A 15,570-nucleotide genomic window follows, 5' to 3' on the forward strand; every position below is an offset into this window, starting at 1 on the left:
GCATCAGCAGATCCATAGCCCTCCTGCCCAGCCCATGAGGTCCCCAGCTGCCCAGGGCAGGGACCAAGCCAGGTCTTAGGGACAGTGACAGCAAGGGGATGTGGGTCCAGCAGAGACCCGGGGGCTGCAGGAGGAGAGCCTGCCTTACATGAGGGCACACCCTTTCTCCAAGAACTGAGTGTATATAAGGGGTGGGGGTTCTTTGCCCATGGAATTACCCTGGGGGCATCCTAGCCCCCGGACTTCTCTCTCACACAGGGACCCTGGCGTGCACCCCTTCTCACCCTCCACTCTGCCATTCTCCCAGGCAGGAGACATCCTTGACCAAGGTCAGCCTCCGTCTCCCCAAGGCATGTGGCTCACCTGCTGGCCTGGAGGAATCTCTAGAAAAATCCCTGCTTTGGGAAATGAAGAGGGTCCCAGTTACGGTCCTGAGATTCCAAATCTGGCCTGGATGGAGGGGGAGCAGATGCACACAGATTCCTTTCTGGGTGGTTGGGCCGGCCCAGCTCTTACCTGCAGCTGACTACAGGCAGTCAGGACTCCCATTGGCTGTGTGATCCTGTGCAAGAACCAATGAGAATTTGAGATGGAAATAACAGAGCGTTAAACCAAGCAGGGGCCTTGCTGCCACTGAGGTCCTGGCTCCCACAACCCATCCTAGAGCAGGTGGGCCTGGCTGATGGAATAGGCCTGGCTTGGCTACCGCCCTGTGGTCTGGACTTCAAGGGCCTTCCCAGCAAATCTCCTGGCATGCAGGATCTCCCTTCCACCCAGGGGGCTTCCCGGTGGTGATGGCACCTCCATCCTCCTCCCCAGGTTCCCAGGGTGTTGCCATGTCACACCTGGCATCCATCTCCAGGAGGCTGGAAGCCCTCGCCCAGTGGAGGGTCAGTAGTTGGACACAGGAGGAGCTGGGCAAGTGCTGGCCCCAAGGAGGCATTCCAAGTCCATCTGGCACACCCACAAGGTCGTGTGGAGACCGGGGAGGCCTGCCTGTATGCAGAGGCATGAGGGTCCATCCGTCAGGCATCTCCCGCGGGTGTGGCCTCAGGGAGGAGACTGGACCCACGCCACACAGGCTTGGGATTCCTGACCTGGCCCTACCTCACCGTTTTGTGGGAAACCTGAAGCTGGAGGAAGAAGTTCCTGCAGAGGAGAGGCGTGCTGGTGACCAGGGACACGAGGGCATGTCAGGCCAAGGTGGCCAAGTGAGTGACCCCTGGCTGCGCTCGCTGGGGGTCTAGTTCCCATCAGAAACACATAGACACAGCAGTACTTTTTGTAAGAAGCATCATAAATATATTTCAGTATAGACAGAACACAATAAATAGCTGGTACAAATATGTGAGGCAGCACGAAGCCGGTCCCTGCGTCGGGGCTCCCCAGCCAGAGCTGAGTGTCTGGTCACGTGGTGGACGCTGTGGGAAGGTGACCAGGCCCTGCTGTTTTTGAGGTAAAACTTTGTGTGAACTTTTCCTTTAAAGCAAAATCCCTGCAGGACAGCAGATTGCAGAAGCAGCTCTGGTCTTCAGCTTGGATGCTCACAGAGCCACCCGTCCGGCCACCACGGTTGTCCAGGTGATGATGTCGTGGCTGGACAAGGGCCAGAGAAAGTGAGTTGGTGGCTCTGGGAGCCACAGCTTCTCCTAGGCTTGTCCCACTCCCCAGAGGTTTTGGGGGTTCCTGGTGGGGTTCTGGGGTGTGGCCACGCAGGTCTAGCTCCCGGAGCTCTGAGCCCATCACCCCGTCCTCAGCTTCAGCACCCGGGACAGCGGTTCCTTGGCGCTGGAGTAGACCAGGTAGGAGCCAGCCGCTGTGCGGAAGGCCTCCCAGTCCCTGCAGCCGAAGGTTGGGAGGCTGTGCACGGCCACGAAGCCTTCATACCCCTGCCACCTGCGGGGAGAGAGGCCGTCAGCTTCCAGGCTGGGACGCCAGCCCCAGCGAGAGGAGTGAATGTCTGGGCTGCTCCCTCTCGCCGGGGCTCCCACCCCACCCCTCCCTGACCCTCACCAGGGTCCCATCTGCCTCTCCCACCCCTCACAGCATGAGGGGCCATGCATCCCAGCCCCCAAACCTCCCCAGGTTCCAATCTTGAGGAGCTGGGCCAGGAGGGGCCTTAGCCTGTAGAGAGGAAAACAGGCCTGGAAAGGGGGGACCTGCCCTGTCCAAGACGATTCAAGATCATCCTGGAGTTTTCAGATAACTGAGAAACTTAGATCAGCTAAAAACATTAGAAATACAGAAGCAAAGGCACTTTTATTTGCAGACATAGTTATACTTCTAGAACTCCCATGAGACATTTCTTTAGAAAACTATTAAAACTAACAAGATACTGTGGTTGCATGACCAGACACAACAATTAATTGTGATACACAGATGAAAATGGTCATGTGCTTACAATACTCGGAAAACTCCTGGAAGGGAAGGTCGCGAGAATGCCATGGTGCCTCTAAGACGAAGTGTAAAATTTTACTGAAGGACATGTGAAAAACAGAGAGATCTACCACAGCCTTGGATGGAAACATGTAATAGGATAACACACTAATAACTCTCACATTAGTGTAGCCTCTCACTGCATCTCCAGCCAGAACCCAAAGTTGTGAGTGTCAGCAGGGCTAGAGGTCACCTAGCTGACCTGGGGGCCTGACCCAGACTCAGCCCATGCTCAGATACATCAAGTGCCAGGTGACCCACAGGGCTGCATGACCTGTGACTTGCTCTGAGCCTGTGGTCATTCATGGGGAAGGTGGGCCCACCCAGCTGAACCGAGGTGTCTAGCAGGGGCATGGCCTTTACCTGTAAATAATACTGTTTACCGAGAAGGTATTTCCATCGAAGGAGTTTGCAACCACCAGGAAATAATCTTCTCCCACTGAGAAGAACTCCCAGTCCAGAGCACTGTGGGAGCAAGTGAGCAGAATTAGGACCTGGAGATGCTGCCTGGGCACTTGGGGGCTGGTTCTCCCCCTAATCTCAGGATTCAGGGGGCTAGGTCCCACCACCAAAATCCACAGAAGGAGGAGCAGTTTCCTCAGTCATACAACCAGTTGGTCTGTTCCAGGGAAATGCAAATTAGTTGTTCACTTTTTAAACTTAAAAAAATTAATTGTAATAAAATACACATAACACAAAACTTTCTATTTTATTCATTTTTAAAATGGACATTAAGCTTAGTGGCACTGGGTACCTTCACACTGACATGCAACCATCACCACATCCATCTCCAGAATTTCTCCATCTTCCAGACTGAACCTCTGTCCCCAGGAAACACTTGCTCCCCACCCCCTCCCCCAGCCTCTGGCCCCCATCATCTACTTCCTGTCCCTATGGATCTGACTTCTCCAGGGACCTCGGGTAAGTGGATCACAAAGTATTTGTCCTTCCGTGCGGTCAGATGTCAGGATGTCCTTTTTTGAGGCTGAACAATATTCTACTCTAAGAATGGACCACATTCATCTGTCTGTGGACACCTGGGCAACAAGAGTGAACAGCGAAGCTCTGAACATGGGTGCAAAAGTCGTTCACTTGGAAGAGGCTGAAATAGAGGAACAGCCCTAAACTTGTGGCCGGTCCCTAAAGTCTGCAGCGCCCCCTGGAGGCGAAAACTTGAGGACACTGGCTGTGAGGTCACAGGCTTCTTCCCCGACTCCAGCTCAGGTGCCAGCAGGGTCTGCTAACGTAGAGACGTCCCCCTAAATTTGGAAGTTGTGGTTCTTACTGCAAACAGATCATTGCATCCTGTTTTCAACAAACGTCCCTGAACTCGCTAAGGGTGAGTCTGTGCTCAGACACATCTTAGTTCTCAGGGATCTGACAGGGCTTCTGGGAAGGACATCCTAGAGCCCTGTCTATCCCAGGAGGCCAACCATGGTCCCCAGTCACTGCTCTAATTACTGCGGGCCTGCTTTACAGATGAGGAAACTGAGGCTGCAGCCTTGCTGGAGTCACTCAGATGCCCAAGGCCAGGCCAATGCATCTGCATCCAGAGGCCTCAAGGTTATAGCCTGTTCAGACAGCACAGTCACACTCTCTTGGTTGATACTCACCCTGGGTTCCTTCTCAGTGGGGCACTGAGGGCGCTGGCCTAGAGCTCCAACAGAACCCCGGGCGTGAGACGGCCACAGAGGTACCTGGGGACATGCAGGGGGGCTCCTGACTCTTCCTTCTGTTATCTGGAATCCTGTCTCTGCCACTTTCAGCCATGGCCAGTTGTCATTCATCATTAAGAAAAAGTGGTGAGTGTGGCCATGCTCACTGGGGGGCTTCACGCAGTGTGGCACGGGTGGGCCAGTGGCACAGCCGTGTGGTCCCACTCGCAGCATTCTGCCAACTGTAACTGGTTCTGGAACCAAGGCCCACGGCCTTGCTTCTGCAGCAAAATGTTGACTGCACCGTCTGCCCCCATGCTCGCATCAGAAGCTGCTGGGACTTAACCCAGTAGGAAATCAAGGTCTGGCATGACTTCCAAAGCATCGGGGCAGTAAATCTGCTGACAGTAATGCGAAGCATATTTTTAATCCTTCAGAACCACACACACGTTTGGTCAAATGGTGGAAATAGACAAATATCCATCAGCTGATGAAAAGTAAACAAAGTATGATAAATAAACACAGTGGAATATTACTCACTCATTAAGAGTGAGGTGCTAAGGTACAGCGTGGATGGACCTTGAAAAAATGACAAGTGAAAGAAGCCAGACACATCTGAATGCAGTGTCCAGGTTGGGAAACCCAGAGGGACAGAGAGCAGGCTGGTGAGCCCCAGGCGCTGTGGAGGGCAGTACCAGCTGAGGGGTAGGGTTTCTTTTCAAGGTAACGAAAATGTTCTAAAGTCACCGTGGAAATGGTTGTACGCATATGCAAATTTAATTTAAAAAATAAAAACACTGAATTCTAAAAAACAAGCACCCAAACCATAGCTTTTAAAAGCAGAGTCAAGGCTACGGCAGGAGCCGCGGTCCCTCAGCTGGCCGTGTGGAAGGTCTGCGGGGTGGACAGCGAGGCCGCTCCACACCTGTGGGCTGAGGGGTGGGCACCGCGGCCCCACAGATGCTCAGGTGCGCGCGCTGCGGTTTGGGCGGCTTCGGAGGTCGAAGGACCGGGGCCCTGGATCCCCGCCCCGGCCGCCCGCCGCCCGCGTACCTGCAGGTGCGGATCTCCTGGAAGCGGACGAACGTCTGCGCGGTGACGTTCAGCTCGTATATGACCGAGTTGATGACGTAGGAGTCGTTCTGCAAGCGCATCTCCACGTCGTAGCGGTGACTGTTCGCCACGGCGAGGAAGACCCTCTCCCCAATGTGGAAAACCTCCCAGTCTGCGGCGCCAAACGTCTGGGACCGTGAGAGGGAAGCCGAGAGCACGCTGTGGGCAGAGACCCTCAGGATGGCCACCCACGCGCCTCCAGCCCCTGCACTCCGGGCGTCAAGCAGGCGCCCCTCCTGCGGGCGCTGCCCTTTCCCAGCCTCCTCCAAGGCCAGTCAAAGGACCATCCGCCTAGAGAGCTTCTTACCGCCTGTGCTGCCCCTTCCCCAGGCCCCAGTGTGCCCTGGAGGAGGTCCAACTGCTGTAACACCTCTTCCAGGGAGCCCTATCTGTTCCCTCCAGTTATGAACTCAGAAGCAACATCTTAGCTACCTCCGGAGTTGCTTACTACATATCTCCCTGGCCTGAGGCTCTCCTCTGGCTCTCTGGACAGCCCCATCCTATGTAGGCTACTCCTCCAAAATCACTCATCAACCTGGAGGGTGAGGTGTGCATGGGCCCATGGGGCTGGACTTACACGAATGGCCGGCTGCCAAGCCTTGGCCGCAGACCTCGAACGGCATGAGCTGATTTACACATGGGCCCTCCAGGAGGTTTATGACCAACATCTCTGGGATGCTGGGCTAGGAGTTCATGGGGAAGGGGAGGACCAGACGAGTCCAGATCCATCCCTGTTCTGAGAAACAAAGCAGTGAGCACACTGGACGGCAGCTCCACTGGAGGGGCTAACACAGCAGCTCCCCGAAACAGGGGACTGCGGCTGGGGGAGCAGTGTGCAAAAGCTCCTGAGGACTCCAAACCACAGCCTGACGCGGCTGCTGGGGTCTGAGCTCCTGTGTCAGCACAAAGGGGTTCCCACAAGCAGGTGAGGGCTGCAGAAGCTTGGATGGACACTCTGCATTGAAACTGTCTTTAAATGTTTTGCCTCTTGACTTTTGACTTGTGATACTGGTGGAGAGACTGACCCTCCTGTTGATAATAATCATAGGCTCTGGATACAACAGGAGAAGGAAATGGCAACCTACTCTAGTATTCTTGCTGGGAGAATGCCATGGACAGAGGAGTCTGGTGGGCCATAGTCCATGGGGTCACAAAGAGTCGGACATGACAGAAGTGACTAAGCACTGGATACAATACTTTAAAATGTACACAACTGCTTGAAGGTTTTGGAGAAGGGCCAAGGGCAGGCAGAACGTGGAGGGGAGATGGTGGCCTGTGAACACATGTTTGTCTGACTCTCCCTCTGAGGACATTCCTGGTCCTGTGCCATATGGGCTTGGCACTCAAGTGGAGGCAGTGGACTCGCTGGGCACAGACCTTGAACTGCATGAGCTGACGTACACATGGGCCCACGTGTAAATAAAAGGAGGTTTATGACCAGCATCTGGGATGCTGGGGTGGGAGTGCATGGGGAAGGGGAGGACCAGACGAGTCCAGATCCAAGCTTTGCATTTGGGGCTTGAAACCAAAGGAGGCTAGCCTAGGAAGGAGGGACTCCCAGTAGGGGGAGGCCCCAGTATCTCCTTATTAACTTCTCTCAAGTCCATTTTAGCTCCTGAAGTGCACACACAGGGGACAGGACCCCAAGGACCCAGGGACAAACAACAGCTGAGCGGCTGGTGGAACTGACCAGAGAGTTAGACAGCAGGGGAACCTATGATCAGGAGAAGAAACAGCAAGTAGAAATAGGTTGACACAGCGCAAATACTGGAGTGAACAGATACAAACTTTATAGTAACCGTGATCAGAATCTATAGGCAAACATGTATGTAATCAACAATAAGGTGGGGAGATTTGGAGAGTTATGAAAACTCTAAAAGGAGTCAAACAGAAATCCTGTACCTAAAAGGCAAAATGCCTGTATTCACAAATCTATTGCATGGGATCAAAAGCTACCTAGACAATCCAGAAGAAAGAATCTGTGAACTAGAAGATACACCAATAGAGATTATCTGATTTGAAGCACAGAAAGGGGGGGAATGTTTACAATGAAAGTAAACAGAGCCTCAATGATAATATAATGCAGTCTAGTACATGAAGCTAGGACAAACCTAGGCAGCTTATTAAGAAACAGAGACATTACTTTGCCGACAAAGGTCTATATGATCAAAGTTATGGTTTTTCCAGTAGTCATGTATGGGTGTGAGAGTTGGACCATAAAGAAGGCTGAGCACTGAAGAAATGATGTGTTGAGAGTCCCTTAGATTGCAAGGAGATCAAACCAGTCAAACCTAAAGGAAATCAACCCTGAATATTTATTGGAAGGACTGATGCTGAAGTTCAAGTTTCAGTACTTTGGCCACCTGATGAGAAGAACCAACTCATTGGAAAAGACCTTGATGCTGGGAAAGATTGAAGGCAGGAGGAGAAGGAGGCGACAGAGGATGAGATGGTTGGATGACATCACTGACTCAATGGACATGAGTTTGAGCAGCTCTGGGAGATGGTGATGAACAGGGAAGCCTGGCGGGCTGCCGTTCGTGGAGTCACAGAGTTGGACGTGACTTAGTGACTGAACAGCAACAACAATGTGCATGTAATTGGATCACAGAAGGAAAGGAAAGGAGAATGAGGCAGAAAAAAATTTAAGTAAATGTTGGCTAAAATTTCCCCAAATATGATTAAAACCACCAAACCACAGATCCAAGATCAGAGACCCCAAGCAGAATAAATACAACCCCTCATAACCTCAACACATCATATTAAATATATGAGGATAGAGAAGATTTCAGAAGCAGCCAGAGGAAAAAGACATTTGCTATAGGGAAACAGTGGTGCCAATGGTATCCAATCTCTCATCAGAAACAGTTGAAGCTCAATGTCAATGGAAAAACATCTTTAAAGGAAATGAAAGAAAACCACGAACCCAGAATTCTACAACCAGTGAAAACATCCTCCACTGTAAAGTCTCTTTCAGATAAAAGTGGTAGAATGAACCGCCAGCAGACCGGCTTTACAAGCAGTCCTGAAGGAAGCTACAAAGGTTGAAACTCCACAAGAAGCAGTGTCTGCAAGTACGCAGAGGGTGCTGGGAATGGTGAGCTGGGCGTCAAGACAACTCACTGTTTACAGCAAACAAGAGGACAAGCTATGGAGCTCATACCTTAAGCAGACATGTGAGTTTATACATGCTCCCAATAGCCCAATGGACAGGTAAGGATAAATGAGATCATGTAGTTGTAAGGTTATCACATTATATGTAAAGTATAATATTAATTCAAAAATAGATTGTATACCTGAAACTAATACAACATTGTTAGTCAACTATACTCCAATATAAATTTAAAAAATTTTTTAAATTTGAATTGAACATATTAACACAAGGGCTTCCCTAGTAGCTCAGACAGTAACACATCTGCCTGCAATACAGGAGACCTGAGTTCAATCCCTGGGTTGGGAAGACGCCCTGGAGACGGAAATGGCAACCCACTTCAGCATTCTTGCCTGGAGAATTCCATGGACAGAGGAGCCTGGTGGGCTTCATGGGATCACAAAGTCAGACACGACTGAGCAACTGACACACACACAGTTAATTAAAAAATAAAAAATAGATTGCAGTGTAGATACGGGATGGGGCAGAGGAGTGTGAGATGAGTTGGGAGATTAGGATTGATATATATATATATATATATATATATATATATATACCACCAGGCATGAAAAAAGATACCTAGTGGGAAGCTGCTGTATAGCACATGGAACTCAGCTCGATGCTCCGTGATGACCTAGTTCAGTGGGATGGGGGTGGGAGGTCTAAGAGGGAAGGGATATATGTATACCACAGCTGATCGACTTCCTTGTACAGCAGAAAATAACAACATTGTAAAGAAATTATACTCCAATAAAAAATAGATTGCTGTAAGTTGAATATGTATATTGTGATTGCTGAAGCACACAATTATGCAACAAACTGAATTAGTACAAAAAAGAGGGGATCGAAGGCTATGTATGTGACAAAGAACTTATTTTATACCTAATATTTAAGGAACTCCTACATATCAATAATGAAAGGCAAAAAAATTAAAGTATGGGCAAAGACTTGAATATGCATTTTGCAAAAGGGACTCTGGCAAACCAGCAGGTGGGTGGAAATGTGCCGTCGTTAGTTACCAGGGGACTGTGACTTAAAAACCACACGGTAGTGCTGTTTCACACCTTGTAAGTTAGACTAAAAATACAGACAAACCCGGGTGTTGTCTGGAGTGTGGGATGACTGGCACTCACTCTGTTTTGGGGAATGTATGAAATGGTAGAACTGTTTTGGAAAACTGCTTGGCAATTTCTTCAGAAGTTAAACATCCGCCTACCTCATGGCCTAGAATTCCACTCCAAGATTTTTACTCAAGAAAAGTAAAAACAATTTGCCCACAGAAAGCCATGTAGGAGATGCTTTTAGTAGAATTATTCATAATAGTGAAAATCTGGAAGCAGCTCAGGTCGTACAGAATTGAGCCTAGAAGCCACACAGCGATCAATTTCTGGACCCGGCTGCTTCCTGGGGACACCGTGCCTACCCTGAGGTAGGTAGTCCTGGCTGGCCACAGCTGGTCACCGCGATGCCCAGCGACGCTGGAGGGACAATTGCATTCCCATTCCACGTGGGAAGGGTCTCTGTTTTCCTTTACTCCGACAGGCGGGGGACGGGTCTTCGGACTACCCTTTCTCGGAGGTCCCTTTCCGGCTTGTACAATCCGCCCAGCAGCGGCCTCTGGTCCCCGCGGGTCCGGTACCCGCCAGGCCGCTCGCCTGGTGTTCTCTCGGCGTCCAGCAGAGGGCGTGGCTGCCCGATTTACCGCCCGGTGCGCGGAGCCCAGACACCACAGCTTCCCCAACCCCACCCCAACCCCGCCCCGCGGCCGAGGGGCGCGGGCGCCGAGAAACAGGCTTGGGCCCGTCCGAGGGTCGGAAACAAGGGAGCTCAAGCTAAAAGAGTGACTCACAGGACAAGGACAGGGACCAGGGTACCTGGCGTCGCCGACCCTGCCGGACCAGGAGCTGGGCTGAAGCCTTCCTGGGTTAGCACCTTCTCCTAACCGCGGCTCGGAGGTGGCACTATTTCTGTCCCCTGGGGCCACGCCGCAACTTTCGAGCTGGGGAGACACTCGGGCCCGTGGGGCCTCCAGCCTCATCAGAGGACCGACGTTAGAGAACCACAAGAGTGTGCAGAGTGGCACACACGTGCCAGCCCAGCCAGGTCGCAGAAACCACGGGAGTGGCCAGACTGTGAATCGCCGGTTCTGCCCCACCCTTTGCTGATGAGACCACAACAGTGGGAAACGCAGACACACGTACATACCTGCACGCACCTGTGTATACATGTGCACACACCTGCATGGATGAGATTTTACACAGTCCTGCACGCATGTATCTGTATACATGTGCACATAACTGCAAGCACCCACATGCACACACCTGCACATGTACACACCCACACAGAACAAGCGGCCAGGGCTGGTCTGAGAAGGGGGTCTCTCCCAGATCACCACAGCTTCCTTTCAGCCCCGAGCCACTCCTCCCTCAGCTCACTGGTCTTGAGCCCCAGCAAGAAGGGGTTGGCCTGCAGACCAGTGTCGGTAAAAGGGGATGTCTGGGCCTGGGAACTGGGAGAAGAGGGCACGAGCCCAGGAGGAAGGGCGGGGGCGTGGCCAGCGGCGGGGGCGGGGAGGAGCATCCAGGTGGGCGTGGCTTAAGGGACTCTCGCCTCTCCTCTGCTCTGTGCGCCCAGTGGGGTGGGGGGCGCCCGATACAGCAAGTACAGGGCGCCTCATTCAGTTTGAGTTTCAGATTAAAATGATGTTTCAGTCTATGTGTATGGGCACGCTTTTACTAAAAACTGATTCGTTGTTTATCTGGTTTTCACATTGAAATGCTGCTGCTGCTGCGAAGTCGCTTCAGTCCTATCCGACTTTGTGCGACCCAGTGGACAGCAGCCCATCCTCTGTCCCCTGGGATTCTCCAGGCAAGAATACTGGAGTGGGTTGCCATGTCTTTCTCCAATGCATGAAAGTGAAAAGTGAAAGTGAAGTCGCTCAGTCGTGTCCACCTCTTCAAGACCCCATGGACTGTAGCCCACCAGGCCCCTCCGTCCATGGGATTTTCCAGGCAAGAGTGCTGGAGTGAGGTGCCATTGCTTTCTCCTTCACATTGAAATAGGCATCCTGTATTTTATTCGCCAGGGGCTAGCAGAGTCCGGCAGGTGGCCGCCTGACTGCCAGTCATTGGCTCGCAGTGAGCTTCCCTGGAAGCCTGGGGCCGGCACCTGCACCCTCAGCCAGAGGCTGGGCTCCTCCTATTCGGAAGTAAACCGGGGAGAATCCCAGCCCAGGGCTGCACCAGCCTGGGCAGGGGTGAGCTGGCCTGAGGCCCCGCTGTCAGGCCACTCCTGGATTCTGAGCGCATTAGGGACATGTCAGGGAGAGAAGAAGAAATTCCCACATCAAACAGCCCTGCCAAGCCCTCCCTGGCACCGGAGCAAGGCAGCCTGGCACCTGCTGGGCTGGGCGGACCATTCCTGCCCTTCTTTGAGTGGAATTCCCCTGAGCCCTGCCCTGGAATCCCCTGGCACTGCGCCTGCCTGGGCCTGGAGCATCTCGAGGGAGGATGGTGCTTCTGGGACTTGGCAGCCAGAGCACCTGGAGCCCTTGACAGTGCCCTAGAGGGTGGGTGGGCTCCCCATAATCAGCAGATTGCTTGTTGGGCAGGAGGCCGTTGGGTTCTGGCTTTGATGGAGCAAAGAACCCAGGTCTCGGAGTGCCTGGGGAGGGAGGACCAGGAGCACTGCCAGGAGAAGACAGGCAGGTCCCAAAGGACCCTGGGGGATTCAGCCCTTGACACTGTGGGCAGTCAGCTACGGTGGGAGAGGGGCCTCCTCCTGGGAGACTGCAGGGGGCAGCACACTCCCTGGCCAACTTTGGGGTGCCCTCCAGCTCTCCCCCAGTACAGCGGCCCCTCCACACCTTGCTCTTCCCTGGGCTGCCTGGTCCACTGCCAGCTCCAGCCTCACAGAACAAACCAGAAGCATAGGAGGAAGTGCCCTGGCCCTGGTGAGCACACGGGCTGATCCCTTCCAGGGCTGACCACCAGGGGCACTCTCACAACACCCTCCTTACAGACTGCTGCCTCCATTTGTGGACATTTACATTCTTGGGGCTTCCCTGGTGGCTCAAACAGTAAAGAATCTGTCTAAATGCAGGAGACCGGGTTCAACCCCTGGATGGGGAAGATCCCCTGGAGGAGGGCATGGCAACTCGCTCCAGTATTCTTGCCTGGAAAAATCCCATGGACAGAGGAGCCCGGCAGGCTATAGTCCATGGGGTTGCACAGTTGGCCATGACTGAAGTGACTTAGCATGCATGCACATTCTTGGTGGAGACTGCCTTTCTGACAAACCCCAGCTTCATTCTCTGTCTCCTCAAACCTACTGATGACTCTGGGCAGCTCCTCTGCCTGTCCCTCCCCTGCCCTGATAAGTGGTTTCTCAGGGGGCTTCACTGGCCCTCTTCTTGGAGACCCTGTCAGCCCTCAGCCCACATCCTGCCAGAAATACCCCACTGCCCTTTGTTCTCATTTCTGCCAGTGGCCCCTCCCAGCAACAACCCCCAGTCTTGGTGCACTGCCGCCCCCTCCCCTTCCCCACCCTCTCCACTCCAGGTCTACACGTGATGACTGTAACCACAGATCCCACAGCCAGACAGCTCAGGGAGCAGAAGTCCCAGCAGCTGGAGGTCGGAAGTCCCATCCTTCCGACACACCTAGCTTCTACCTCCTTTGGTCCAAGATGGTGAGGCCAAGTGGTTGGAGCCTGAAGTGGTCTGCCACCTGAAGGAAGATTATAGGATTCCTGGTGAGAGAGGTGGGGAGGTCTGGAAGGGGTTGCCGGGGAATGCTTCAGGGTGGACAGCTAGTCTTCCATGCACCCCTGGGCTGCAGACCCAGCATGAGCACAGCCTTCCTCATGAGCTGAACTCACCCTACCAGTGAGGAACCCACCTGGTGCCCCTCTCGGTGCTGTCCGTGTGCACAGTGCCACAAATGCCAGCAGCCTGCATCCCTTGCCTGGCCATCCCTTCAGAAAGGGCTCTCCTCAAGGTTGGCGCCTCTCTACACACACTTCAACTCCCACTTCAAACTCATGTGAGGCCATGAGAGATGCTGCAAAGCTCCAAACCAAGTGCAAACATATGAAGGCATCTTCAGGACCTAAGAGGATTTAAACACCATACAAAAACAGCTGGCAGAACATGAAAATGGGATCTGGTGGGCTCTGAGGGATTCATTGGGTGCGAAGAGACTTGGCTCATTAGAGAAGGCAGGGTCTTCGGGTGTGTGTGGGCACAGGGATCAGCAGTGCCCCCTTGCAGCCCCCAGAGTCAGCTCCTGGGGCAGCTCTGCCCACCAGCTGGAGATGCACCCTCTCGCAGCCACTGTGGTTCTGCCCACCCCCACCCCTGCCCTGCACTTTTGGCTAACTCTTCCGGCCAGCGTCACAACACTGGGCTGGCTCTGGTTTAGGGCATGGAGCTCAGATGTCCCCCATCCTAGCTCAGTTGGGCCTGTCTCTGCCCCTCGGCCCAGTCTCCCTTCTGAGGGTGCCCTGTGTCTGAGGCCTGTGGCGAGGCTGGACACAGACTGGAGCCAGATCCGGATGCTGCCTGAAAATACAGAGTTTCAGGGGCTCACAGCTCTGTAGCCAGAATACTGGGGAGCATTCAAGGAGATGGGCCAGAACCTGGAAGGGATCTGAGACATCCTGCATGAGAGACAGTGGCAGGAACGAACACCACTTTGAGAGATTCAGGCTGAGTGCTTCCCCATGGTGTCCAGAGAACACAGAGGCTCGGCACACGGCCTTCTGGTCAACCACACAGGTCCCCAGCTGAGCTGTCACACCAGGCACGTGACATGAAGAGGGTTCCTGCAGCTGGTCGGGGAGTCCAGTTTGGAGATTATCATCCTATCTGACCTCTCCTATGTTTGCACAAAAGGCCAGTTTAGAAGGTCATCATCATAGCACCTCATCAAGGGCCTCAACAGACCCCCAGCTCCCAGAGGCACAAGCCACCAGTGACAATGCCGCCCCCTGCCATGCTCAACAGGAAATATCAACAGAAAACAAAGGGTCCTCCAGACGTGTGATAAACGACCTGGAACATGAAAGTCAGGCTAAAATATATACATAAACTCATACTGGAAGAAACCGAGCTGGTTCTAGAAACAAACCAGAATTTTTAAAAACTATAATGATCTTCAAAAGTACTGAAGAAGATACTGCATTTATAGAGTAAGTATAGAACAGTATGAAGAGGAAGAGTTCTTGGATATTAGAAAGATATGAGCTTTATGAGAAGATGCTCATCAACATGATCGGAGAATAAAGGTGGGGAAAGAGTCTAAGTTGAAAAGATAACTCAACCGAGGAGATCTGAAAGCCCTCTAACCAGTGTGCAGGGGTGGGGTGGGGCATGGAATGATCAAGAAAAACCAAGAAAATCTCCCAGGCCTGGAAAAGCACAGCTTCAAGTTGAAAGGGCACTGAGACAAAGCAGTCAGGAGGCACAGGGAGCCACTGTGAGAAAACCTGTGGGCGCCGAGGGCAGAGAAGGCCACCGGAGGGGCGCCCGGGGGGCAGGGGGGCTGCTGCACCCCTGGGTCCTGGGAGGCAGGGGGCTGCCCTCCGTGTTCTCAAGGGAATGGCTTCTACCCTGAAATCCTGCACACCATTCATGAGGCAGGGCAAGGGACGCGGCTACCACGAGCATCCACACTTCCTGCCACAGACGGTGGTTCTCACTGAGATGAAGCTGGCAAGGTCATGGCTCCCCCCGCCTGTGGTTGTGCCATCAGGCCACGTGGCCCATGTGGCTGCGGAGGGTGAGGGGTGGGCTGTGACCTCTCAGTCCAGATTTGATGTGGGCTTGCTCTGCTCTACACCCATTGGCTGACTTTGGTCACATGACCTGGCTCAGCTGCAGGGACGCTGGGGAGCACGGGGGAGTACCTGGAAGGGGGTGTCCCTGAGGTATCACCCGAAAACCTGAGGTCAACTGGGACACTGGAGATCAGAATTGGACGTGGTGGCTCCAGCCAAAGATGGCAGTAAAGGAAAGTTCCAGAAAAGGGGCCACTGTCAGCTCTAGAGACAGTCGGACAGGATGGCACAGGCAGAAGGGCCCAGGGGGAAGGGCTGCAGGAGAAGAGGGCTCTCCGTGGACACATGCTGAGCAGAGAGCTCACAGCGACGCACGATGGAAACCCAGGAGGCACCAAGCACGCAGTGCTCACAGGAGCCTGGGGACAGTCAGGACCA

General features: G+C 53.3%; 1 protein-coding gene across 1 annotated transcript in view; it reads right to left on the reverse strand.

Annotated features, from left to right (window-relative positions):
• Positions 1 to 1,742: 1,742 nt before the first annotated feature.
• The window catches only part of TSPEAR (thrombospondin type laminin G domain and EAR repeats), a 108,940-nt gene continuing 95,112 nt past the window's right edge, over positions 1,743 to 15,570 (reverse strand). Inside the window, exons 11-13 of the mRNA XM_052645796.1 lie at positions 5,145 to 5,332; positions 2,800 to 2,901; positions 1,743 to 1,896 (exon numbers count right to left, since the gene is read on the reverse strand). Of these exons, the coding sequence (XP_052501756.1) occupies positions 1,743 to 1,896; positions 2,800 to 2,901; positions 5,145 to 5,332 (444 nt within the window). The remainder of the gene's footprint in view (positions 1,897 to 2,799; positions 2,902 to 5,144; positions 5,333 to 15,570) is intronic.

The sequence above is a fragment of the Budorcas taxicolor genome, chromosome 1, assembly GCF_023091745.1.
Source record: "Budorcas taxicolor isolate Tak-1 chromosome 1, Takin1.1, whole genome shotgun sequence".
NCBI classification, from domain to species: domain Eukaryota; kingdom Metazoa; phylum Chordata; class Mammalia; order Artiodactyla; family Bovidae; genus Budorcas; species Budorcas taxicolor.